The sequence below is a fragment of the Cottoperca gobio genome, chromosome 7 (assembly GCF_900634415.1).
Source record: "Cottoperca gobio chromosome 7, fCotGob3.1, whole genome shotgun sequence".
Taxonomy (NCBI): domain Eukaryota; kingdom Metazoa; phylum Chordata; class Actinopteri; order Perciformes; family Bovichtidae; genus Cottoperca; species Cottoperca gobio.
This window is the reverse complement of record NC_041361.1, coordinates 18,708,969-18,729,995: the sequence shown is the minus strand read 5'-3', so window position 1 is coordinate 18,729,995 and position 21,027 is coordinate 18,708,969. Positions and strand designations below refer to the sequence as shown.

At 38.1% G+C, this 21,027-nt stretch overlaps 1 protein-coding gene across 2 annotated transcripts in view; it reads right to left on the bottom strand.

Moving 5' to 3' along the window:
- Window positions 1-2,799: 2,799 nt before the first annotated feature.
- Window positions 2,800-21,027, bottom strand: part of LOC115011066 (vitamin D3 receptor A) — a 67,612-nt gene continuing 49,384 nt past the window's right edge. For both annotated transcript variants that reach the window (XM_029436002.1, XM_029436003.1), the window contains 6 exons: window positions 17,260-17,444; window positions 14,912-15,011; window positions 13,328-13,505; window positions 9,394-9,545; window positions 8,285-8,401; window positions 2,800-7,550 (listed from right to left, as the gene is read on the bottom strand). In XM_029436002.1, coding sequence (XP_029291862.1) covers window positions 7,297-7,550; window positions 8,285-8,401; window positions 9,394-9,545; window positions 13,328-13,505; window positions 14,912-15,011; window positions 17,260-17,444 — 986 coding nt within the window. In that variant the 3' untranslated portion in view covers window positions 2,800-7,296. The remainder of the gene's footprint in view (window positions 7,551-8,284; window positions 8,402-9,393; window positions 9,546-13,327; window positions 13,506-14,911; window positions 15,012-17,259; window positions 17,445-21,027) is intronic.

Genomic DNA, 21,027 nt, shown 5'->3' with positions numbered 1-21,027 from the left:
GCGTGGTGTGTCGTTCACAGCATATATATATATTTATATTTAGAAGGCCTGGTTTCCTGAAAGCTGAGTGAGTGCAGCAAATGAACGAAGGATTCGGAGCGAGAGTTAGAAGAAGGCAGAGCTGAGGGTGGGCGGGAGAGGGGTGTGTGAGCTGCAAACACACACCATGTGTATCTAGGATATCTAAACTGGGATCCCAATGTTACAAACCCATATCAGACATTACAAGTTACAGCGAGAGACAACACACAGGAAACCTGCAATACCAAAGCCAAGCAGACTGAGGGAGTCCTGGACACAGCGTTTTACATTTCAGATGCTAGGAGAGAGCGGTTATTAAAGCCTAACGACCACTCCCCTCACCCGAGTCGGTGTGAATCAACTACCAGACCTCCTCTGTCTCAGAACCTTTATATAAAGCTGGACAAAAAAGCCTGATCGAGAGGTTTTTGAAGTTCAAGTACAACTTTCTGCTGAACTGAAGGAGCAGCGGCTTCCTCTGACGTGTCCACTGAAGAGCAGACACACATCTCCTCTGGTGTTACGCTACATTCACACAGCAGCCTGTCATGTCCAATTCCAATTTGATTATCATATCTGAACTTTGTGGATCATGGATTCTCTAAATTAGCCCGTTAAAACATTTGATAATATAGGTGGTATTTTGATGTATCTTTTACTTCTACTGCATCTACTACTACTGCAATGACTTTGTTGTTTTAATTGCTTTGCTATTTAAAAGGAATGATTTTGGGATGTATGCATATTCGATTTCTTACTGAGAGTTTGCTGATGCAGGCGATAACTTTTGTATCTTTACGATAAATATGAAGCTACAGCCAGGAGCCGGTGAGCTTAGCTTAGCATAAAGACTGGATTCAGAGGGGAAAGGCTAACTACCAGCGTCTCGAAAGCTTACTAATTAAAACATGACATCTCGTATATTTAAGTGTTTTGTAAGAACAAACAGCATAAACTATAGATGTTTTTTGCTACTCAAAACAATTAGAAAACATCAAATCTTTAATACACAAACAATGTGGGCACTTTCAGCTGCTATGTGAACGTAGGTTTTAACCCACATGTACACACTTGACTTTAAAGATGTTTAGGCTTATATTGAGATTTGAGGTATTAATACAAATTATCCAGCATTTGAAAACAGATAAAAAAAAAAAGGAAATGTACTGTACATGTACGTAAAACAAAAACCTTCTAAATTAGTGTTGAAATAGAAATGGATGCTTCATCACAAACACAATCATGCTGCGACAAATACATGCATGTACAGTATATATATATATATATATATATATGAATATATATATATGAATATATATATATATATATATATGAATATATATGAATATATATGAATATATATATATGAATATATATATATATATATGAATATATATGAATATCTATATATGAATATATATATATATATGAATATATATATGAATATATATATATATATATATGAATATATATATATGAATATATATATATATATGAATATATATATGAATATATATATATATATATATATTATTATCTCTCTCCTATATATATATATCATATATATATATCATTATATTCTCTATATTCATATATATTATTTCATATATTCATATTCTATATTCTTCTATATATTCATATATATATTCATATATTATTCATATATATTCATATATATATTCATATAATATATACATATATATATATATATATATATATATATATATATATATATATATGAATATATATATATATATATATATATATATTCATATATATATATATATATTCATATATATATATATTCATATATATATATTCATATATATATATATATTCATATATATATATATATTCATATATATATATTCATATATATATATATATATATATTCATATATATATATATATATATATATATATTCATATATATATATATATATATATTCATATATATATATATATATATATATATATATATATATATATATTCATATATATATATATATATATATATATATATATATATATCATATATATATATATTATATATATATATATATATATTCATATATATATATTCATATATATATATATATTAATATATATTCATATATGTACGGAAGGGAGAGGTAGTATGTTTGGTTAAACGCAGCGCCAAAGCTTAGCGGCACGTCATCTGTTTGTAGAGTCAGAGAGAGGACAAGAAACAGAGTGAGGCAGAGATCCAGTGAGTAAAGCAGAACAGAGCGACAGTTTACATGTAGAAACATTGGGATCCACTCGTCTACTGACAAGAAAGTTCTACTGGACAACCTTCTTGTTTATACAACTAGTTTACTGCATGTTTGCAATAAAAACCCTGCTGAGGAGAGAGTTGTGGTGTATGTGTGTATGTTTGGTTCCCTTAAAGGCTATTGTGAGAAGTCATTCTGTAAAATATTGAGGTATCTGTTAAATGTTTCCAGCTGAGTGAGGTTTCTGTAAGTAAGGCTACTGAGGTGGAACTGCTGACCTGGGTTGAAGGGAGGACGGTTGAGAGGGGAGAGAGTGCCTCAGCTACAATACTCATGTTAGCCGTTAAAGGAGAAAGCTGTCTCCATGTACAACCGTTCAAAATGTAATTATCAACGTGATGTCGAACAGCAGCTTAGCAAAGTTAAATAACTGATGTTTCACTCTCACCCCGGCACCCTGCCCTGCATTCCTTTTGAAACAGAAACAAAAAGTCCACTTTTGTACGGATTTCAAATATTCTTTTACATAGAATGAAATTCCAGGAGCTGCGATGCGAGACATAGTGAGAAAGGTAATGTCACACTTTGGGTTCAGGTGGTGTAACATGTCACTGCAACACCGCTGAGCACGTCACTACATCTGCCTGTGGACAGTTCTCATTTTTTAAAATAATTTGATCTCCTAACATCTTCTGTACACTCTACAGTCTTCTGGAGGTCCAGTCCAAATGGTTTCTGGAGTCATACAGGACAAAATGAGACAATTTCCACATTGTCTTTTTTTTTTCACAGTAAAAAGTGACACGTCCAATTCCACAGCAGCTGTTCCACCAAATCTCAGCCTCCCATCAGCCCTTGGTGCACCAGTTTTTTGTTTGTTTTCTGAAAGCAGCGCCTGACTGGTTGCTGAGTTAAAGCTATGAAGAGTTATCCTGCTGTAATTGGCTATTGCAGAAGAAGAGGCGGTTACATGGTTGGGTGGTAAATGAGGAGGCACGCCCATGCTGTTGCTAAGACAGTTTGCCATTGGCTAAATCCTGGATCAGTCAGTTGAGGCAGTGTTAGTTCATGATCACTTGATTGTGTTTGACATGCTGCTTCTGGAAAAGCACATGTAGCTGGTTGCTTTTTCAGAGCTGGGGACCGGTCTTTCCATTGACAATGAAAAGATGTTTGCTCTACTGTGTTCCTTCCCCTCGGGGTGCAGCTCCAAGTCTTCTTCTTTTTATCCATTAGAGAAAAATAAAAGGAGAAAGAGAGCCGGTGTCCTTTCCCCGTACAACCAAGAAAGTGAAGCCACATCTTTATCCTGTATTCACTCGCTTGCAATCCAGGGAACAAGGACAAGCTGGAGCTGGTTCATGTTGGTAAAAGGCTCCAGAGTCCACCAGGCTCATCTCTGCTTTATTAAAAACCACGGCCCAGCGTAGCAAGCCGAAGCGCCTAGCGAGACAGCACACTCTGACACACATTACAATTGACAATCTTTAAAATAACGAGAAAAATTAAGAGGAAAAAACAAAATAGATTTTCACCAAAATGAAAATATTATGGATATACTGTATAATTGTCAAAAGCTTATCGATAGACTTTAGAAAGAGAGAAAAAGAAAAGATGTACATCCATAAGCTTGGAATGGACAGAGAGGACACTTCCTGGTGAGGACGCACTGAGTTGTCGGGCCACTTTAACAAAAGGCTGCCGGAGAGTTCAGGACGCTCGGGCTGATGTTTACATGGTGCAGCAGACTGAGCCCGTTGGAATGATCAACACAACCACCAGATGTTCAGTCACATCAAGCCTTTGCAACTAGTGCAGTGAGTCCCATCACTGCACTAGTGATAGCGTCATCCCAAACAGGCCCTTTATAATCATTACTATTATGATTATTATTATTATTATTATTAGGGACTATATTGGTAAAGTTACTGATAAAGGTTCTTTCTATGAAACACCATCAGTATTTTGACATTACAAAATTGCCAAAAGTGTAACACTTTCTATGACGCCCACGCATTATAAACACACTTATAATGTGTAATAATCTGCTTGTAGCACTGTATGATCATAGAAATAAGAACTCATAAATATTCACTATAGTTTAAAATCATAACACATTATAAAGGTTGAGTATCATAACACTTCACAATTACTGGTCACTCACTGACAAGGATCATAGTGTATAATAATGTATTACTACATCTTTTAAAATGTATTATAATGTGAATATAAGTTACTCTAAGTGGTCGTGTTTCACTCAAGTAAAGAACTATCATTAAATCTATGCAAGACCACACAAAACGTTTTACTAGCAAACATCACAGAGAAAATCACAACAGTGATTATAATGCATTAAATAAAATAAAAAGATTATAGTGTATTACTACTATGAGACTAATAAAACACTGATCCTTGCAGTGAGTTATGATACTTGACCTTGTTTATATATTGTATAAGGATTATTGTTATAAAGCATTATAAATATGTATAAATTCTCATAATTATACAGTGCCATAAGAAGATTACAATGCATTAAAAGTATGTTTATATTGCATAGACATCAGATGGACATCAGAGAAAGAAATATCAGCTTTCTAAAAGCCGTTCTTGTCAAACCCTAGTCCGGCAGTCTTCTTCAGCGCGCCCTGAAACACCTCAGTAACTCCACCAGGATTGCCACCTCTGACGATTCTAGTTGAATACAACATAAGAGTCCATCTCCTAATTGCATATAGTGCTGTATCTCCAGAGCATCTTGCCGTCAACAATTGAGTTCTCTTAGTATTTTGCCTACATTATTCTCTAACTATGTACAGACTAAGCAAGTGGTATTTACAGAGGTTGTCCACAAGGGGGCGATCCAGGCTTGCATGAGGGGTGAGCCTGCACTGTGTCGACCGAAACGTGATATGATATGTAGTGATGTTGAAGAGTAACATCCTAAACCTCGCTTATGTGGCTGGTGTTGAAATGATAGAAATGTGACAACAAAAAAAAAAGTTATTTCTCTGCCCAGCTAACCCTAACCCAGGACATCTGAAGGATTTCATTCTAAAAACACTAAAGGCTTTACATTGTTTCACTTCTGTACATTGCTATTCTGTAGATTATTCACTTTGCTCAGAGTAAAAATAAACTTATGGCTGATATTAATCACTCATGTTTTAAAATGTAGCCATTGATTTGTTAAAGATCATCTTTACCAATGATCTCTAATGGATTGTACGATCATGCAAACCATTTCATAATTGTTTTTATTTAAAAAGGATAAGTTCAGGAATGAAAATCTTTTCGTAATCATTACTTTAAAAAAAAGTTTCACTTTTAGCTTACTTATACTGTTATTTAGTATGATTAGAAATCACAGTGATGCCTAGAGCTCAAAAACAATCTCTGTCTTATGATTGTAAGCTTACGCCACACACACCATAAACACCAAGTACACAATATCAGACAAACTTTTCCCTGAGGCAACAGCCGGTAGTTGGTTTCTGTCCAACTATGTGGCTCTAACTGTCTTAGCAGCAATCTAACGATTGGACAAATATTTTTTGGGATAATCGCTATCCACAAAACATGACGTTGTGTTTGCGTATATGTCAGTCTACAAGCTTCACAAAAAAAAACCCGACAAAATCCAACAGAGAAGTGCGTCCCTGCACTAAACCCTTGGTCAGAGCCTGCACACACCCCCTTGTGGTCCATCAGTATTCTCATATACTGTACACGCGTCACAAAAATAAAAGGACTCCTCACACACTTCTCAGCGCTTTTGTGTGTGTGTGTGTGTGTATGTTTGTTTTTTTGAAAGATGACAGACACACACAGACACACACAGACACAGACACAGAAAGACACAGACAGACACACACAGACACACACAGACACACACACACCTGAGGAGGGGCCTTCAAATCCTCTACATTATACACTCAGAACTATTTGCTTCCATGGAAGCAACCATGTTTCACTCTCTTAAATATACATATATTCATATATATCAGCTTATACGTATCATTTATATTTATATAACATTATACATACATTCTTGTTTTGTGAAATTCCCTTTTGTCTTGTGAACAGGGAATTCCAACCGTAGCATATCCCTCCCGCTATCTGACCTCCTTTACTCATTCCTCTAAATCTCACTTTTCTTCTCACCACTGAAATATTCCTACTTTAACTTCCTTTCTTCGACCAGCTGACAATCTGAGACAGCTCTTTGCACATACACAGATAAACAGTGCTAAGCAGCCCATCTTAACAGAGTACTTTTGAGCATTTTTCCATTACATTATTGTAAGCTAGCTGGCCATGTTGATGTTTAATATATTTGGATGTCTTTGCTATCGACAAACTGTAAAATCAACAATAGTTTATAGCGATCTAACACGAGTGTAGCAACATTGCTCGCAATTTATCTGTCACAAGTGCCAGCGTGGTTAATAGATGTAAATCTGTGTATCTACTCCTGTCTGTCATCGCGATGATGTCAACATGGAACAATGTTATGAGGATGATGGTTGAAAGGGATGCGACTGTCACATCCGTCATGCTGTCTTCACTGTAAAAAAAAAAGAAAAAGAAAAAAGAAAATGGCAGGAATCTAGCAGTGATGTCCGGAGGAAAGGTGGTGATGAGAAAAGGCAATTTTTGTTTGGAGTTAGTGAATTTGGAGAGGATCAGGATATCCAGATGTCTGACTCAGGATATTTGCCTGACGTAATGACATTTGATGCGGTACTGTGTTTGCGAATCCAGAGGTTAAAATATAATCTGGTTATCCAAAGTGCTGCAGAAATCCACAGCATATTCAGGTGTCTTAAATCCATAAATCCAGAGGTCCAGAGCGTTGATGCTCGAGGTCAGGATGAAGAGGTGAAGGTTACAGTCTACCTATCGGGTTATCCATCTTACTCCCTCGTGTCCAGGTTTATCAGGGCTGGGGTTGTCTTGGGGAAAAGGCGGTAGGGGCCGGTAAATCATCCTGTGATGTGTGATGAGTGAGTGTATGTATGCGAGCGGGCTTCCTCCACTGCTATGACACCTCGCTGCCAAACACTTCCAGCACCAGCGGGGTGAGCTGCATGCTGTGCTCAGGCTGGAAGGAGAGCGAGCGGTACTGCTTGGAGTGCTCTTCGTTCAGGCTGCGCAGGTCGGCCAGCTTCTGGATCATCTTGGCGTAGAGGAGGCGTCCGCCCGGGTGGTTAACCTGGATGTAGGCCTGCAGTGCCTCCGACAGATGATCCTGGAGCTGCTCGATGCGGCCGTGGTCTTGGACGCCAGGACGATCTGCCGTCGGGGAAGCAAAAGTATTAACAGGGCGGTGCAGCAACATATAAATTACATTTATACAATCACAATCATTTCTTTTAGGAAGATAAAATATGACAACAGACATTCAAACCTTCATTTAAAAACCTCAATAGAAACTTTACACGAAAAAACTAAACAAGACATTCGGTACTGCCCTAGATGTTCTGAGGCTTTCTATGAAAATGATATCGATTGTATTATTACATGACAGGTCATTTAGCAGACGCTCTTATCCAGAGCGACTTACAGTGAACTAAGTACAGGGACAGTCTTCCTGGAGCAGCTCAGGGGCACAATGGAGGCAGCCTGGCATTGAACTCCCGACCTACTAGTGTTTTGTTTGGAAGGCGTACCACTAGACCATCTCCACCCATTTGTATAAAACCAAATCCACATTTGATGGGGTTTGCTGCTGTTTTTTTTTTCTCTTTTGGGATAAATATACATTTGAAAGAAATGTTTCCGATGGTGAATGAGTCTGCATCACGTATTCTTGAAATGGCCTTGCTGCCTGATGACCTCGTGTTCATTCGCTGTTTTCAGCTCGTAATTGAAAGCACATTCAAGCAATCATTTCTGACGTTAATGGTTGAATTTAGGTTGACCTCGTGCTACGCTGTTCTTACTTCCCTGACAGTAGTATGTCAATCTACCGACAATCTCACTCTTGAAAAACACAGTGAACACACAAATTAACACACGAGCGGTACCTGGGGAGAGCAGGCAGATGGCCATGAGCAGCACATGTTCCTCCTCGTGCAGGTTGAGTTTCTTCAGACCAACCTGGAACTTCACCAGCGGCTCCAACAGATCCAGAGTGTGACCCGCTAACAGAGAGGACGACACAGACATCAGGTTAGCGCTGTGGAGTCGCATATATCGTGCTTTTCTATTGATTTAGAAATGAAAACACACTTTATACAGCAGTGCGCTTCATAGAGGAATCACTACGCTCTGTGTATATTTATACATTGCGGACAAAGAGCATGACTTCCTGCCCTGCACGTGTGAGAGAATAAGAAGTGAGAGTGTTTGTAGCTGCTTTATTGCTTCCATGAAAACACCTATAAGTCAAAACCTCACAGTAATGTGTAAGTGTGCATAGAAAAGCAGCATGTGGGTGATCTTTGTAAGGGTCCGTTATATAAGGTGGGAGAAGAAAAAAAAAAAATCACAGCTGTGTCATCAGCTCCAACAATGAACACATTTCTCTGCTTGGGAGTGTGTACTCGTGTGCACAGGCACGTTCTGCCAATGCAGTGGTCGATGCTGCGGCCTTGGTGGAAACTTTCAGAACATTGGCTGCACGAGGAAGAAGAGGAGTATGGAAGCCCATTCATGCCAATGTGATACAACTAAAAAACTAAAACCTGAAAGCTCATATAATGAGAAACCTTCTCAAAATAGTGACTTCGTATCACAAAATAATGATTTAAAAGTCATTTGTGAGAAAGCTTCTCATTAGTTTGAGATACCTAGTCAATAATTTGCTTTTTTAATGAATTATTTTGACATATTAAATCTGTATTTAAAGATACTAAGACACCGAGTCATTATTTTGAGATGCTAAGTCTTTATAATGATTTAGTATCTTAGTTTTCATCTACTTTTCTCTACTGCTGGCGTAAATGTGCCTCCGTAGAGGGCCGTGTGTATTGACAATATATATGCAATCAATAAGCAATGTCTCTGACATGCTCTGTCCAACATTCTGCACATGTGTTTATGTACTGGTCTGCAGTTAAAACACATGAAACAGAGCCACTAATCCTGTTTATTCAGTTTCACGGTGGTACTATGACAGTGAGATGTGACCAACCCTTTGTAACGTCATTGACGCAGTATTTGAAGTCGGGTCCTCCGCAGCTCCAGGACATGTCCTCCAGACTAAACGACTGGTTTGAACGCAGCATGATGATCTCGATGGCACTCGACTTCAACAGAGCGATCTGGTCTTCTGCCGTCAGATCTCTGGAACACACAGCCACAGATACAGGACGTTACTGTGGGGCTCTCATGACAGGCTGGTGGGGTGCGACTGACCGCCGGCGTGCATCGCTAATGAGCAGTCAGGAGGACTCGGAGAAGCAAAGCTGCATTCTTAATCATTCAACCGGTGTTATTCGTCAGATAATAAGATAAGATTAAATATTTTGTGAAATAAGTTTGACTAAAATAAGAAAATGTTTAGTTTTGAAGGAAAAGTTCAATATATCTGACGACTAAAAAAGTTCATTTGACACAGGAAAAAATAGCTGCCAAAATTAAGAGAGAAAACATTTTGACTAGAAGTTATGACCAAAATGCAACTTTTTGGGCTAAAAGGTTTTGCGTTGATACAACTTGGAAGGATAAAAATGAAGACTACATCTAAAATAACTGGCAAAACGAACACATCAGAGTTCACCAGCTGGCAGAGTGGTGTCTTCACTTCAACTTCTTTTTCTCTCTTTATTTTGGAGTCAGGGACAATAGTCATATTCATCTCACTTTACTATTTCTATACTGTAGCCTCTTAATCTGCACCGTTCACTTCACTTTTTACATTTAGGTTTACTATGTTGTATATTTTGCTCATTCTGGTGTTTTATTCATTTAGCTATTTTATATTTCTTTCACCTTTCACTAAATACATATCTTGGTCAATTTAAGGGATCCTTATGGAAAACAGTTGTTTAATTTGTGTGCTTATGTGAGAAAATTATAAATGTTTTTCACTCCAAATAAATTCAACTCGACAAAGCAGACAGAAACAATTGTTTCTATTACGTTTGAAAGCTAACACTGCAGCTGCGTGTTTTAAAATGAACAGAAAGAGACAATGAAATCATTAATCGCAATTATTTGCATGACAATTAATCGTCAACTAAAATTCATGATGGTGACAGCCCTACTTGTAGTCCATGCTTAGAGCTGCTTAGAGCTCAAGGTTATCATATTGTTACTGTACCTTCGAGGTAAACAAAGACATTCTCCCTGTATTCCCACAGGAAGTCCCTCTAACTACACACAGCTGAGACTCCGCTGCACAACAAGGCAAGACGTAGGAATAAATGTAAATATAACGCTAGCTGCATCAACAATTATTCTTCAGTTTACATTTTTGCTTCATAAAAATGCAAAAGCACGTATGCATTATGTATACATGGAATCGGAGTTTCGGGCTTCCGGTGGAATTGCAATGCATGCTGGGGTGGCGGGCGTAGAAAAGTGAGTACCAACTCTACAAGGGCCGCCATATTGGATTTCTTCTCTACGTGTTTACATTGTATTTAGCTTATTCTTCAAGCGTGTTTACATAGTATTTAGCTTATTCTTCAAGCGTGTTTACATTGTATTTGGCTAGTTTTTAGTGTGTAATCATCGCTCTTCTAGTTATGGGATTTGGACACCGACATTGTGTGGTGAAAGGATGTTCAAACAATGGGAGAAAGCTAAATAAATGGGCAGAATCTCATTGTGAGCTTCACGATTGCAAAAATTGCGACTGCAAGCCCCCGTTCGAACTATTACCATTTCCAACAGCACTAAAGAACAATGATAGAAGGCTAGCATGGACCAAAGCTGTAAAGAGACAGGATTACAATGGGAAGTCTTGGGAGCCCAAGAAATCTTCGCGGATTTGCAGCTAGCATTTCATGCAAGGAAAACCAACAAATGAATTCCCTGATCCTGAACTCGACCTGGGGTATGTAGTCTATCTACTTGATTTATATATTGACAAATGTACTTTCTATATATTGAGTTTTATAATAATTAACAAACACAAGTTAGGTATATATTTATAATATCTTACCCTGCAACACAACTGCAATAAGCACTTATGATATCGCCAGTTTTCTTGACTGCGCAGATCCATGCGGAATGTGGCGTATGGGAAACTTTCATTGAACGAGAACATTTTGCTTTCAAAAAGCAATACTCAGAATCTGCGAGAGGATTGAAAGATATTTGTTTCAACCAGCCAGAGTCAAACAGTCTAAATGCTTTGCCTTCTTTGTATTCGTTCAAAGTTCGTTTATGAAACTCGACATCGTTCCCTGGGTGGTCAGACATTAAAAATAATGTTATATCGCTGAGGTATATCGGCGGCCAAGAAGTCATGCTGTTGTTTTCATTGACCAAGCCATCCTGCAATGTCAAGGGATCAGGCGCTGAAACGCCACTCGGCTTGCGGCAAAATACTTTTAAAGCTTCGACTTTCCACATCTGAACCTCATCATAAGAAAGGAGTTCAGAACTCATTGTAGAGTAGTAGGTTTGTTTACAATACGCTTGAAAAATAAGCTAAATACAATGTAAACACGTAGAGAAGAAATCCAATATGGCGGCCCTTGTAGAGTTGGTGCTCCCTTTTCTACGCCCGCCACACCAGCATGCATTGCGATTCCACCGGAAGCCCGGAACACCGATTCCATGTATACCCATATGGGTCTCCTCTATCCTTTTATTACATGCTCTCTGTATGTGCATACATTTAGAAACTTATCTCTCAGCTCAGCATGCGTTTATACAGTTACAGCCTGTTCCGTCGTAATTTTTGGAAGAGCTGGTTTGTTTGTGAGTGATATTAACATCTCACCTTATTCAATCATTTCCTGCATACATGGAGGCAGCTAATCAAAGGGCTCTGCGTGTGGGTGGGGAGCTGGTTCAGGAAGCCAGCCTTCGTGTCTGTACTGTACGTGCTACTGGTTGGATGCAGTAGAATTGTATTAGTCAAAAATCATTACTAGAACTCGGTAAAGCAGCAGATAGCTGCAGGGCTAATAAAGTTTCATTTTCAACATGGCCAGAATATGATCTGAGGCACCTGAGGATACTAACATACATTGCATAGCAATATAAGAGACCTTCTGAGGAACCTTCAAAAAAGGTACAGTGCAGCTTCGGCTGGCTTGATTAGGACAGCAAAAAATATATATTTTTCAACCTATTCAAACTATTTTAACTCGGAAATACATTGAGGTAGAGATCTCATTTATAATATAGCTGATAAAAAAAATATACAAAAGGCACCAAGATACACAAATAAGGAACTTGAATGAATATGGTGAATTAAAGTACAAATAATAAAAAGAAAAAACAGTAAAATATTAAAACAGCCAGCACGTGCGGAGCAATCCAATCTTTATCTCGGGGTAAAAGACAACAACAAAGCAAACAAGGGGTTAAAATATCAGTAAGGGCCTTATAGATAAATAAAACCCAGTGTCTATCACTCCATAGTAAATGTGTCTATCAAACAATCGGACAATCTTTTTCTTGATTAATCCTTTTGTCTATAAAATGCCATAAAATAGTGAAAAACGTACATCAACATTTTCCAGAGCAAAAAGTGACAAATCATTACACACCATCATTATCATGATTATTTAAAACAAACTAAAGCAGTGAATCCTCACATTTCAGAAGATGGAACCAGCTGATGTTTGGTTCATCAAGGACTCAAACGATGAATTAACAAGAAAACAATCTAATTAGAGCAAATGTGTCACTTAAGATGCAGTAAGAAGAACCACGCAAACACCAGTCAAGCTGACAGAACATTGTGTGACATATTGCTGTTGTGAAATTAAAATTCAGAATCACGGTCCACCTATAGAAAACATTATTTTTTAAAGCCCCACTGTGAACATTTGACTTTTTTGAGTCCGATGATAAGACACTGTGCCAGACAGCAATCCATGCCGTTACCCTGTAATGATACCTCAACATCAACCAGCACTCTTTGCAGTGCTCTGAGTTTGTACCTGAAGCCGGGGATCATCTTGGCAAAGCCTATGACCTTCTGGATGCTGTAGGAGACCAGGTCAGCCAGGTGGGGCAGCATGGAAAGCTTTTGGTCCTCTTCACTGGAGTCTGGACTGCTCGCGCCGTCCTGGTACATCATTAACAGGTTGCTGAAGTTCATCTTGGTGTCCACAGACTCTGTTTGAGGAGCGGATTATGACACAAGATGAGAAAGAGAGCAAGGAGAGGGCAGGGGCAGATAAGGGAGGGACTAACAGACAGCAGGTGAGTTCACAGTGGCGCTAAAATAAAGATGTCAGAGGGGAAACTACAGCAATGAGTATTAAACACTGACTGCAGTTTGTACAGCACTTTAGGATTGTTTGTTTATTTTATAGTAAATGTTTTTATTAGTGCTGTCAAGCGATTACATTTTAATCTAATTCTAATAAAATCTAATTCATTACATGCTTTGTGATTAATTAATCGCATATCAATATTGTGAGAGCATTTCAAATATTCAAATGGGTTTTGGAAGATGAGTGAATCAATGAGTAGCATTATAAACTGTCAACATGTCTTTTATTTCAATACTATTTCTCCAAAATCTTGTACTGTCACAATTATCTTAGACAAAACAGACCATCAGTTTGAGATAACGTGCATCTTTCATTGCACAATAAACATGTTTAAAAGTCATTTGACGCCATGTGTAAAGCCTCCGTTAGCCCCCTGTCCTCTACCACCTGCAGTCCATTGCAATACATTTGGTGATGGAGTTGTTAATGTGTCTCAGGTAGACAGACTCATTCTGCGTCTGAACACCTGATGGAGAGATGACGAGACGGGTCGCTCACTTTAGCATCAGCGGCGGTGCTAGCTAGCTCCGAGCTGCTCAGTGCTTTGCGTTGAGGTGATATTTCAGGCTAGACGTAAAGAGTCAAGGGGCATCTAAAAGCGCGATTAATCTGCGTACATTTTTTTGTCGCGTTATTTTTTCTGTGATTAATTAATTGGATTTTGATGAAACATTAAGTTAAAAGAAACAAAATACAGAAATAAAAAGCAGGGCAAAATAAATTTTTCTTACTTAACATAACTAAATTATTACTTTATTAGAATTCCCACCAGCTTCCACTATCGACCAACACATTTAATAAAGCTATAGTTATAAAGCTAAAAAGAGCAAAAGGAACATCTGCATTAAAACAAAAACTTAGAGCACATATATGCATAACATAAAATGTGATTTCTGTGTACAAAAGGCAATTTAAAAGCCTTTTATTTTTCAAATAAGAACAATAACATTCCCTATTTCCAAAATTGCACTAATCACTCCCCATCCTGGCATTTTGGTGCAAACTAACACACTAAGTCTGACAGCAAACTATTTAATACACAATGAATATAACATTAACACATAACAGATACATAACATAACACAAAGAACTTTTCCGTCACAAGTTTGTCTGTGCAGTGAGGAGCCTCACTGAAGAAAAAGAAATCATACGAGTCTATGCGTTTTTAAATTAACAGAGCTCTTTATGACGGTGATGTTAACCCTGAAGAATAAAAGCCACGACATCGGGAGGCGGAGGACTCACCCGGTGAGTGGTTGAATGAGTCAGAGGAGGCATCAGACAGAGAGTGAAGGGAGGCGGCTCTGCTGGCACTGCGTGTTACTGGGCCTTCACGTACTGGAGGCTGCGAATACACAGAGAAAGACAAATATTTATATCAATACAATACATCAATGTCATACATTCTCAACTCAATGCACTGCTGGGGCTCCTCCTCCAACAAGCACAAATAATCCTCACACCAGAGGTCACGTTAAGCCAATGTTTTTCGGCATTGACTGAATATTCTTGACATTGATGGAAAAACCTGAAGGCCGTCTGTCATTATGACAGATAAGGACACTGACGGCGTAATCTGCTTTGTGTGTGTTGACATCAAACGTGACCACACAATCTTTTCTCTCCATGCCCTTATAAATGCATAATCTAAGACTGATCTGTACATTAATTATTCAAAAACACAGACAGCGAGCGTTGTACGCACACAATGCAATGGAACATTATAGATGTAAATAATAATAATAAGTTCACAACATGTTTTTCATCGCTGAAAACGAAAAAAGTGTATCAGATTAGAATCATAGATTCCACATTTTATTCCACACACCAAATCAGCGATCCTGCTACGTAAAACAGGGTTAGGGTTAAGAAGGTAACTTAGACTTTTTTTGTGGGTTGCCATGCAACCAAAAGTGTTTTTTAGTGTTTTGACAATGTGTGTTTTTCATGACAAATATCAGTTTGTTGGCAAAGTCATGTCCTTATTCAGCGTGCATCCTCTTTATTAAACGATTGCTAATCACTTCCGAAGCACACCGTAGTCTTTTAGACTGCTCGGAGATGATTGACTACTTCATGTCTAAAGGTTCACGCACAGTTCAAAGTGACGCCCACAACTCAATACGCGAGTGGCTGAGGCTGTCTGCACAGCGTGTGCTAGAATCACACTTGACAGTAATAAAGTGCAGACAAAGGGAAAAGGTTTCTGAGGCTCTCAGAACGTTTCATCTAGAAGAAAAGACGATGCATTTGTCGGGCGGATAAACGCCTTTGTCGACTCGTGTTACGAGTGTCATGTGCATTGACAACACAGGCGGGGTGATGGTGGCTGAAGGTGTTGGTGTAAAGTAAATATCTGTGGCTACAGACACATCTACAGCTCTCACGATCACAGGAGAGGTGTTGAATCATGTTGCCTTCATACACAGTACAGTCACATTACACCAGTGACTATGTCACACCCACCTCACATGTGCATCTGTCTTGTGTGATATTAACTGATATGAAGACCTGATCAATTAAGAAGAGCTCAGTCAAGTACACAATAATGCAAGAAAAGTAAATTTTATACATTTTTGAAAACTGAATGTAGATGTGATCGCTCCCTCCAGGATCTATAAAATACTTTTTGTTGTACTTATACCATAGCGGCTATGGTATATAGGCATAGCCACTTGCCAACAAAACTACATATGCAATCATATAAAAAAATAACAGTTGTTCAGTTTACACATATAACCGATTTTGATTAGTTTAAAACATATAATGCAGTTCATGAGCCTCAGGTTGCTGGACAACATCGAGATAAAACAGGAAGAGGCGAGTAAATGGTTACTATGGCCGAAGAAACGAGGAAAAGAGCCATGACTAAAGTCAGAACTGATATCTGATATCCAACAACACACCTGCATTAAACGTTTATCGCAAAAGGGTTTGCTATAGAGAATGAAATCTCCGAGTAACTTTAATTCTCTTCGTATGGTTAGTTGGTTTGGACGTCCAGATTCACACAAACAACACTAGCTTCAAGATGTTTAGCTGAGCCTCACTGGTGCATTCATTTAGACATCCAAACAAACGTCATACGTGTCCCGTTATACTGTCTGGTTACTAAAAGTTGATCCAGCTAAACCAAATTCTCAGTGGCCATAGTAGAAAGTAAGTACAGTTACATACTTTATACTTCAGTTAATTACAGTAATAAGAGAGGATGTCATGGTCTGCACTGCTGTGGTGAACCAGAACACATGGTTAATCCTATTATTACATTTATTTTCCTTTATTTGATGAGTTCTTTAGTGTTTAACATCCAAGGAATATAGTTTATATGGTGGCAGGCTGCTAACTTGTAAATATCAAGTACAAGTACTGTGCTGTATGTAACTTGTGTTGCTTCTGCATTAATTAACCGTTCACAGTAAAATGTAGTATTATGGCCGGATGCCGTGCTTCATGGCACCCTCCCTTCCGTAGCATGAATCTGTGACCCGCTCCACCCATATTTATGGTGAACAACAAAGTGACTTTGGGCTGCATAGATGATAATGTGAATGTGGTTTTGGCAAAAGGAAGAAACGTTGTACTGAACTCACCCTGAAGCGGGAGAAGTCAGAATAGGAGGCATCGTAAGTCTTGTGGTGAGCTTCCACCAGACTGGAGATGATTTGGGCCTGCTCCTCGTTCAGACGTGGTCTCATGGCCTCGCGGGCCGCCTCCTCCTCTTTCCTCTTCATTATCATGTCCTTCTTCCTCTGAACCTCCTCATCTGTCAGGATGACTACAGTAGAGGATGGAATAGAGGGTATATTAATATATCTTGCAATAAACTGATTTATTCTTCTTCTTCTTTTTTTACTCACCAGCACACAAATTCACAAATAGGGATGTCAAAGCTCCCAACTAAATAAAACATAAATCTGTAAACATCATCAATGAACACACCTTACCACATGCCTTAAACCAAGGGTGTCTAACATGTGGCCCGTGGGCCACAAGCGGCCCGCCAGAAGGTCCAATCCGGATCCAATACTTTTGATCATAAAGTAAAATACTTTTATTGTTCAGTTCCAGATACCTGTGACGAAATGTTTTGTGCCTTTGTAGATATAATGTGATCTGTAAGTTGTAACGCACATGTGTAAATGATAAACTGAGGCATAATATTGTTGAAACTGCAACTTTTTTTCTTAAGAAAGTTCAGGTTGTTCATAATGTTTTGTAAAAAGATAGTTCAGTACATTTGAACATCTTCAGAATGTACTTGTAATTTTTTGCACTAAAATGAAGGGAAACATTTGGAGTTGTGGTTATTTATAGGTTATTATGCTGTGATGTTACTGGTCCGGCCCACCTGAGATTAAATTGTGCTGCATGTGGCCCCTGAACTAAAATGAGTTTGACGCCCCTTGCCTTAAACGATTCCTTCATTATACATTTAATTCATCATACTAATGGCTTGCAGCAAACATTACAAATCTGTATTTTGGAAAGAGATTTTTTTTTTATCCATCTCAAAAGAACCAAAAGACAGAAAGCTGCACACCAGTCCTGGATCAAGAGGCAACTCTATTAACAGCCCGTGTATCACAAGGTTGTAACTGATCTGGGCTTTTCTCATTGCGTCTAATCCAGTGAAAGTAAACACACGCACAGGTCCTCACAGGTGGTGTCACACCACACTCTCTTTACACCATCTGCATTACAACGTTGTTACGCACAGGACAGAACTAAGAGGTAACAATGTTGACTGGAGAAGCTTTAAGTGTGCTGTTGTTTGCGCCACAACAAATCAAAGAAGGTTTTCATGTTTAAGTGGATAATAATAATAATAATAAAGATCAAAATATAAAACATTTCTGCAGGGAATCCCTTAGTCCATATGTAATAAAGGCCTAGTGTGTGAAGTCCTAGTGGCTGGTATCAGCTCGTTGTCCTCTCCTTAAGGTAGCTCAAATAGTTTCATTTCATGATTTTCCAGGGAGTCATTTACATTTTTTAGTGTTATTGGTTTTTTTATTATGTTTTGGAGGTATTTTAATCAAGCCAGGTATTTGCACATCTTGCTTTAATGCGGTGATTTTCCCCCTAATTACGAGTTTCAAGAAAAAAAGAAAACACAGTAAAATTACGATTATCTATTTGATGGTACGATATATGGACATGACCTCAATCCTGGTTGTGTGGTTTTATTCTATTCATTACTTCGGATGAATTCACTTTTAGGATGGATTGTGGCTTTAAGAAAAAAAAAAAGTGCTACTTGTCAGCAGTTAAACAAGGTTAGCTTTCAAAACTAAGTGAAGGAGCTGTAATGTAAGCTCCAAATATTTACATGAACCATACATCTCCTGAGCTTGGCACGCAGAAAAGGCTGTCTGCTGCCTTTTTATACGGCTGATGCGGTGGGTGTTGGATGTTTAAGTGCCTCTTGCCTTATTCATGCTGCAGGAGCAGAGACTGCAGGCAGAGTGGAACAGTGGTGCAGAATGGATTGGACATACTGTTTATAGTGACTCTCTTAGGTTTGACTAGAGGAGAGGATCTTTTGGGAATTCATGGGTTTGCATGCCACTTCCACGTGTCTCAGAGAATTACATTACTTTGAAAGCTTACATTTACAGCACTCATTATTTATCACGGATCACAACAGATTTACATCTATCTCCATTGGATTTAAAACCCAATGCACTACGAGACATAAAGAATTAATATTATGATTTAAAGTGTTTTTATACGTTTCAATAAAAAAGTCTTTTAAAAGTAAGAGAAAAATGAAAAAATAACAGAAACACTGAGTTAGTCAAACTAGCAACCGCAGTCTATAGAGCTGCGGGGATGACATGTTTGTGTAGGCCGACCCGGAGGTCAGCATCACCCTGGTGCCCTCGACAAGCCAATGGGATTTTTACGTTAGATTTTGGATTATTGCAGAAAATAAGGTCTTTGGCAAACTAAAGTTTATTATACTTACATGCTTTGTTAAATAATCTTCACAAACGAACACCACTTTTCAATTAAGTTAAACAAACTACACCACGTCGCATGGCTTTAAGATCACCACCACTAAGCTTCCAACTTGTAATTTAATTGTGCGACAATCAAACAAAACTACAATTGGAAAACTTAAATTGATAAATCTACAAGTTGTTGAGTTGGAATATTTTGCAAGAACGGGAGTATAAAACACAATGAGGCCGTTAAGGCAGACTAGTGATGACATTTAATGTCTTCAACAAAATCTGCAATTTTATTTAGCCACTTTTTTTAAGACAAGTGGGGTATTTACTGACGTGTTTTATGTCGTAAAACAATGCTTGAAAATCTATTAAGCTTTTGATAACCACAGACCTTATTTGAGGCACCTAACCAGAAACCCATAAAAAACTAAATACTTTGAGACAAGGGAACAGGAAGTGAATGTATTTTACTCATTTCTGGGTTTTAGAACTAATTCCTGCAGCACCCATGAAGTCAATTTAAATGTTACCTCACAGGGCCGATTCTCTGGAGCTCTTGCTCTGTCGTGGAAAGGCTATTTTCAACACTCACAGGGAGAATGCCCAAACTCTAAACCAACACACAATTCCTGCAGTGCAATATTTTTCTTTTAAAGACGTCTGAATAACAAACATCTGGATGTGTGTTGCAGAGTAGCCACTCGTGGTGTGAAACAGGAAACCCTGGAATACAAGCAGAGCCTGCAGAGATTTTATAAAGATGAAAAACAGGCGGTTCAAATGTTCCGTGTGGATGTGACATCTGTAATGAGGTGGTCTGTGTTACATTTCTTGTTAGACCACTTTGTAAGGAAAAAAAAGAGCGGGTTTATTACTTAAATTGAAACACATTTAAACCCTGTATCACTGTCATTCTTTTAATTAAGTTGTTAAGATTCTATATGTCAAAAATAAGTGCCTGTAAATGCTCATTGTAAAAAGAACAAAGTGAACGAAAACAGCCACAACTTTCAGAGTGTATTCAGGTACGTGTTTGTCTACCATTTGCTGTCAGAACACAATGTTTCTGTTAAACGCAGACAAAGAAGCACGAGGAGCGTTATTGTCGTCAGCAACAACAAACACTGATGACATAAGAACACATTGCAAGCTTCCCAGTACACACAGGAAACTGTGCAGATAATGCAGAGCTAACACCACACAGGGGGAACTGTACACTTATTTTTTCAGAGTAAACATTTGCCACTGAACCAAAAAAAAAAAAAAGGATACACTATTTGCCGAACCACATTTCATATGTTGATCGCAATAAAGTTAATTGCACAGTTTTCTTATTCATTATATTGTGGCATCCTACAAATAGCACAAAGAGAACAAAGAAAGCCCAGAATATAGAAATACAGC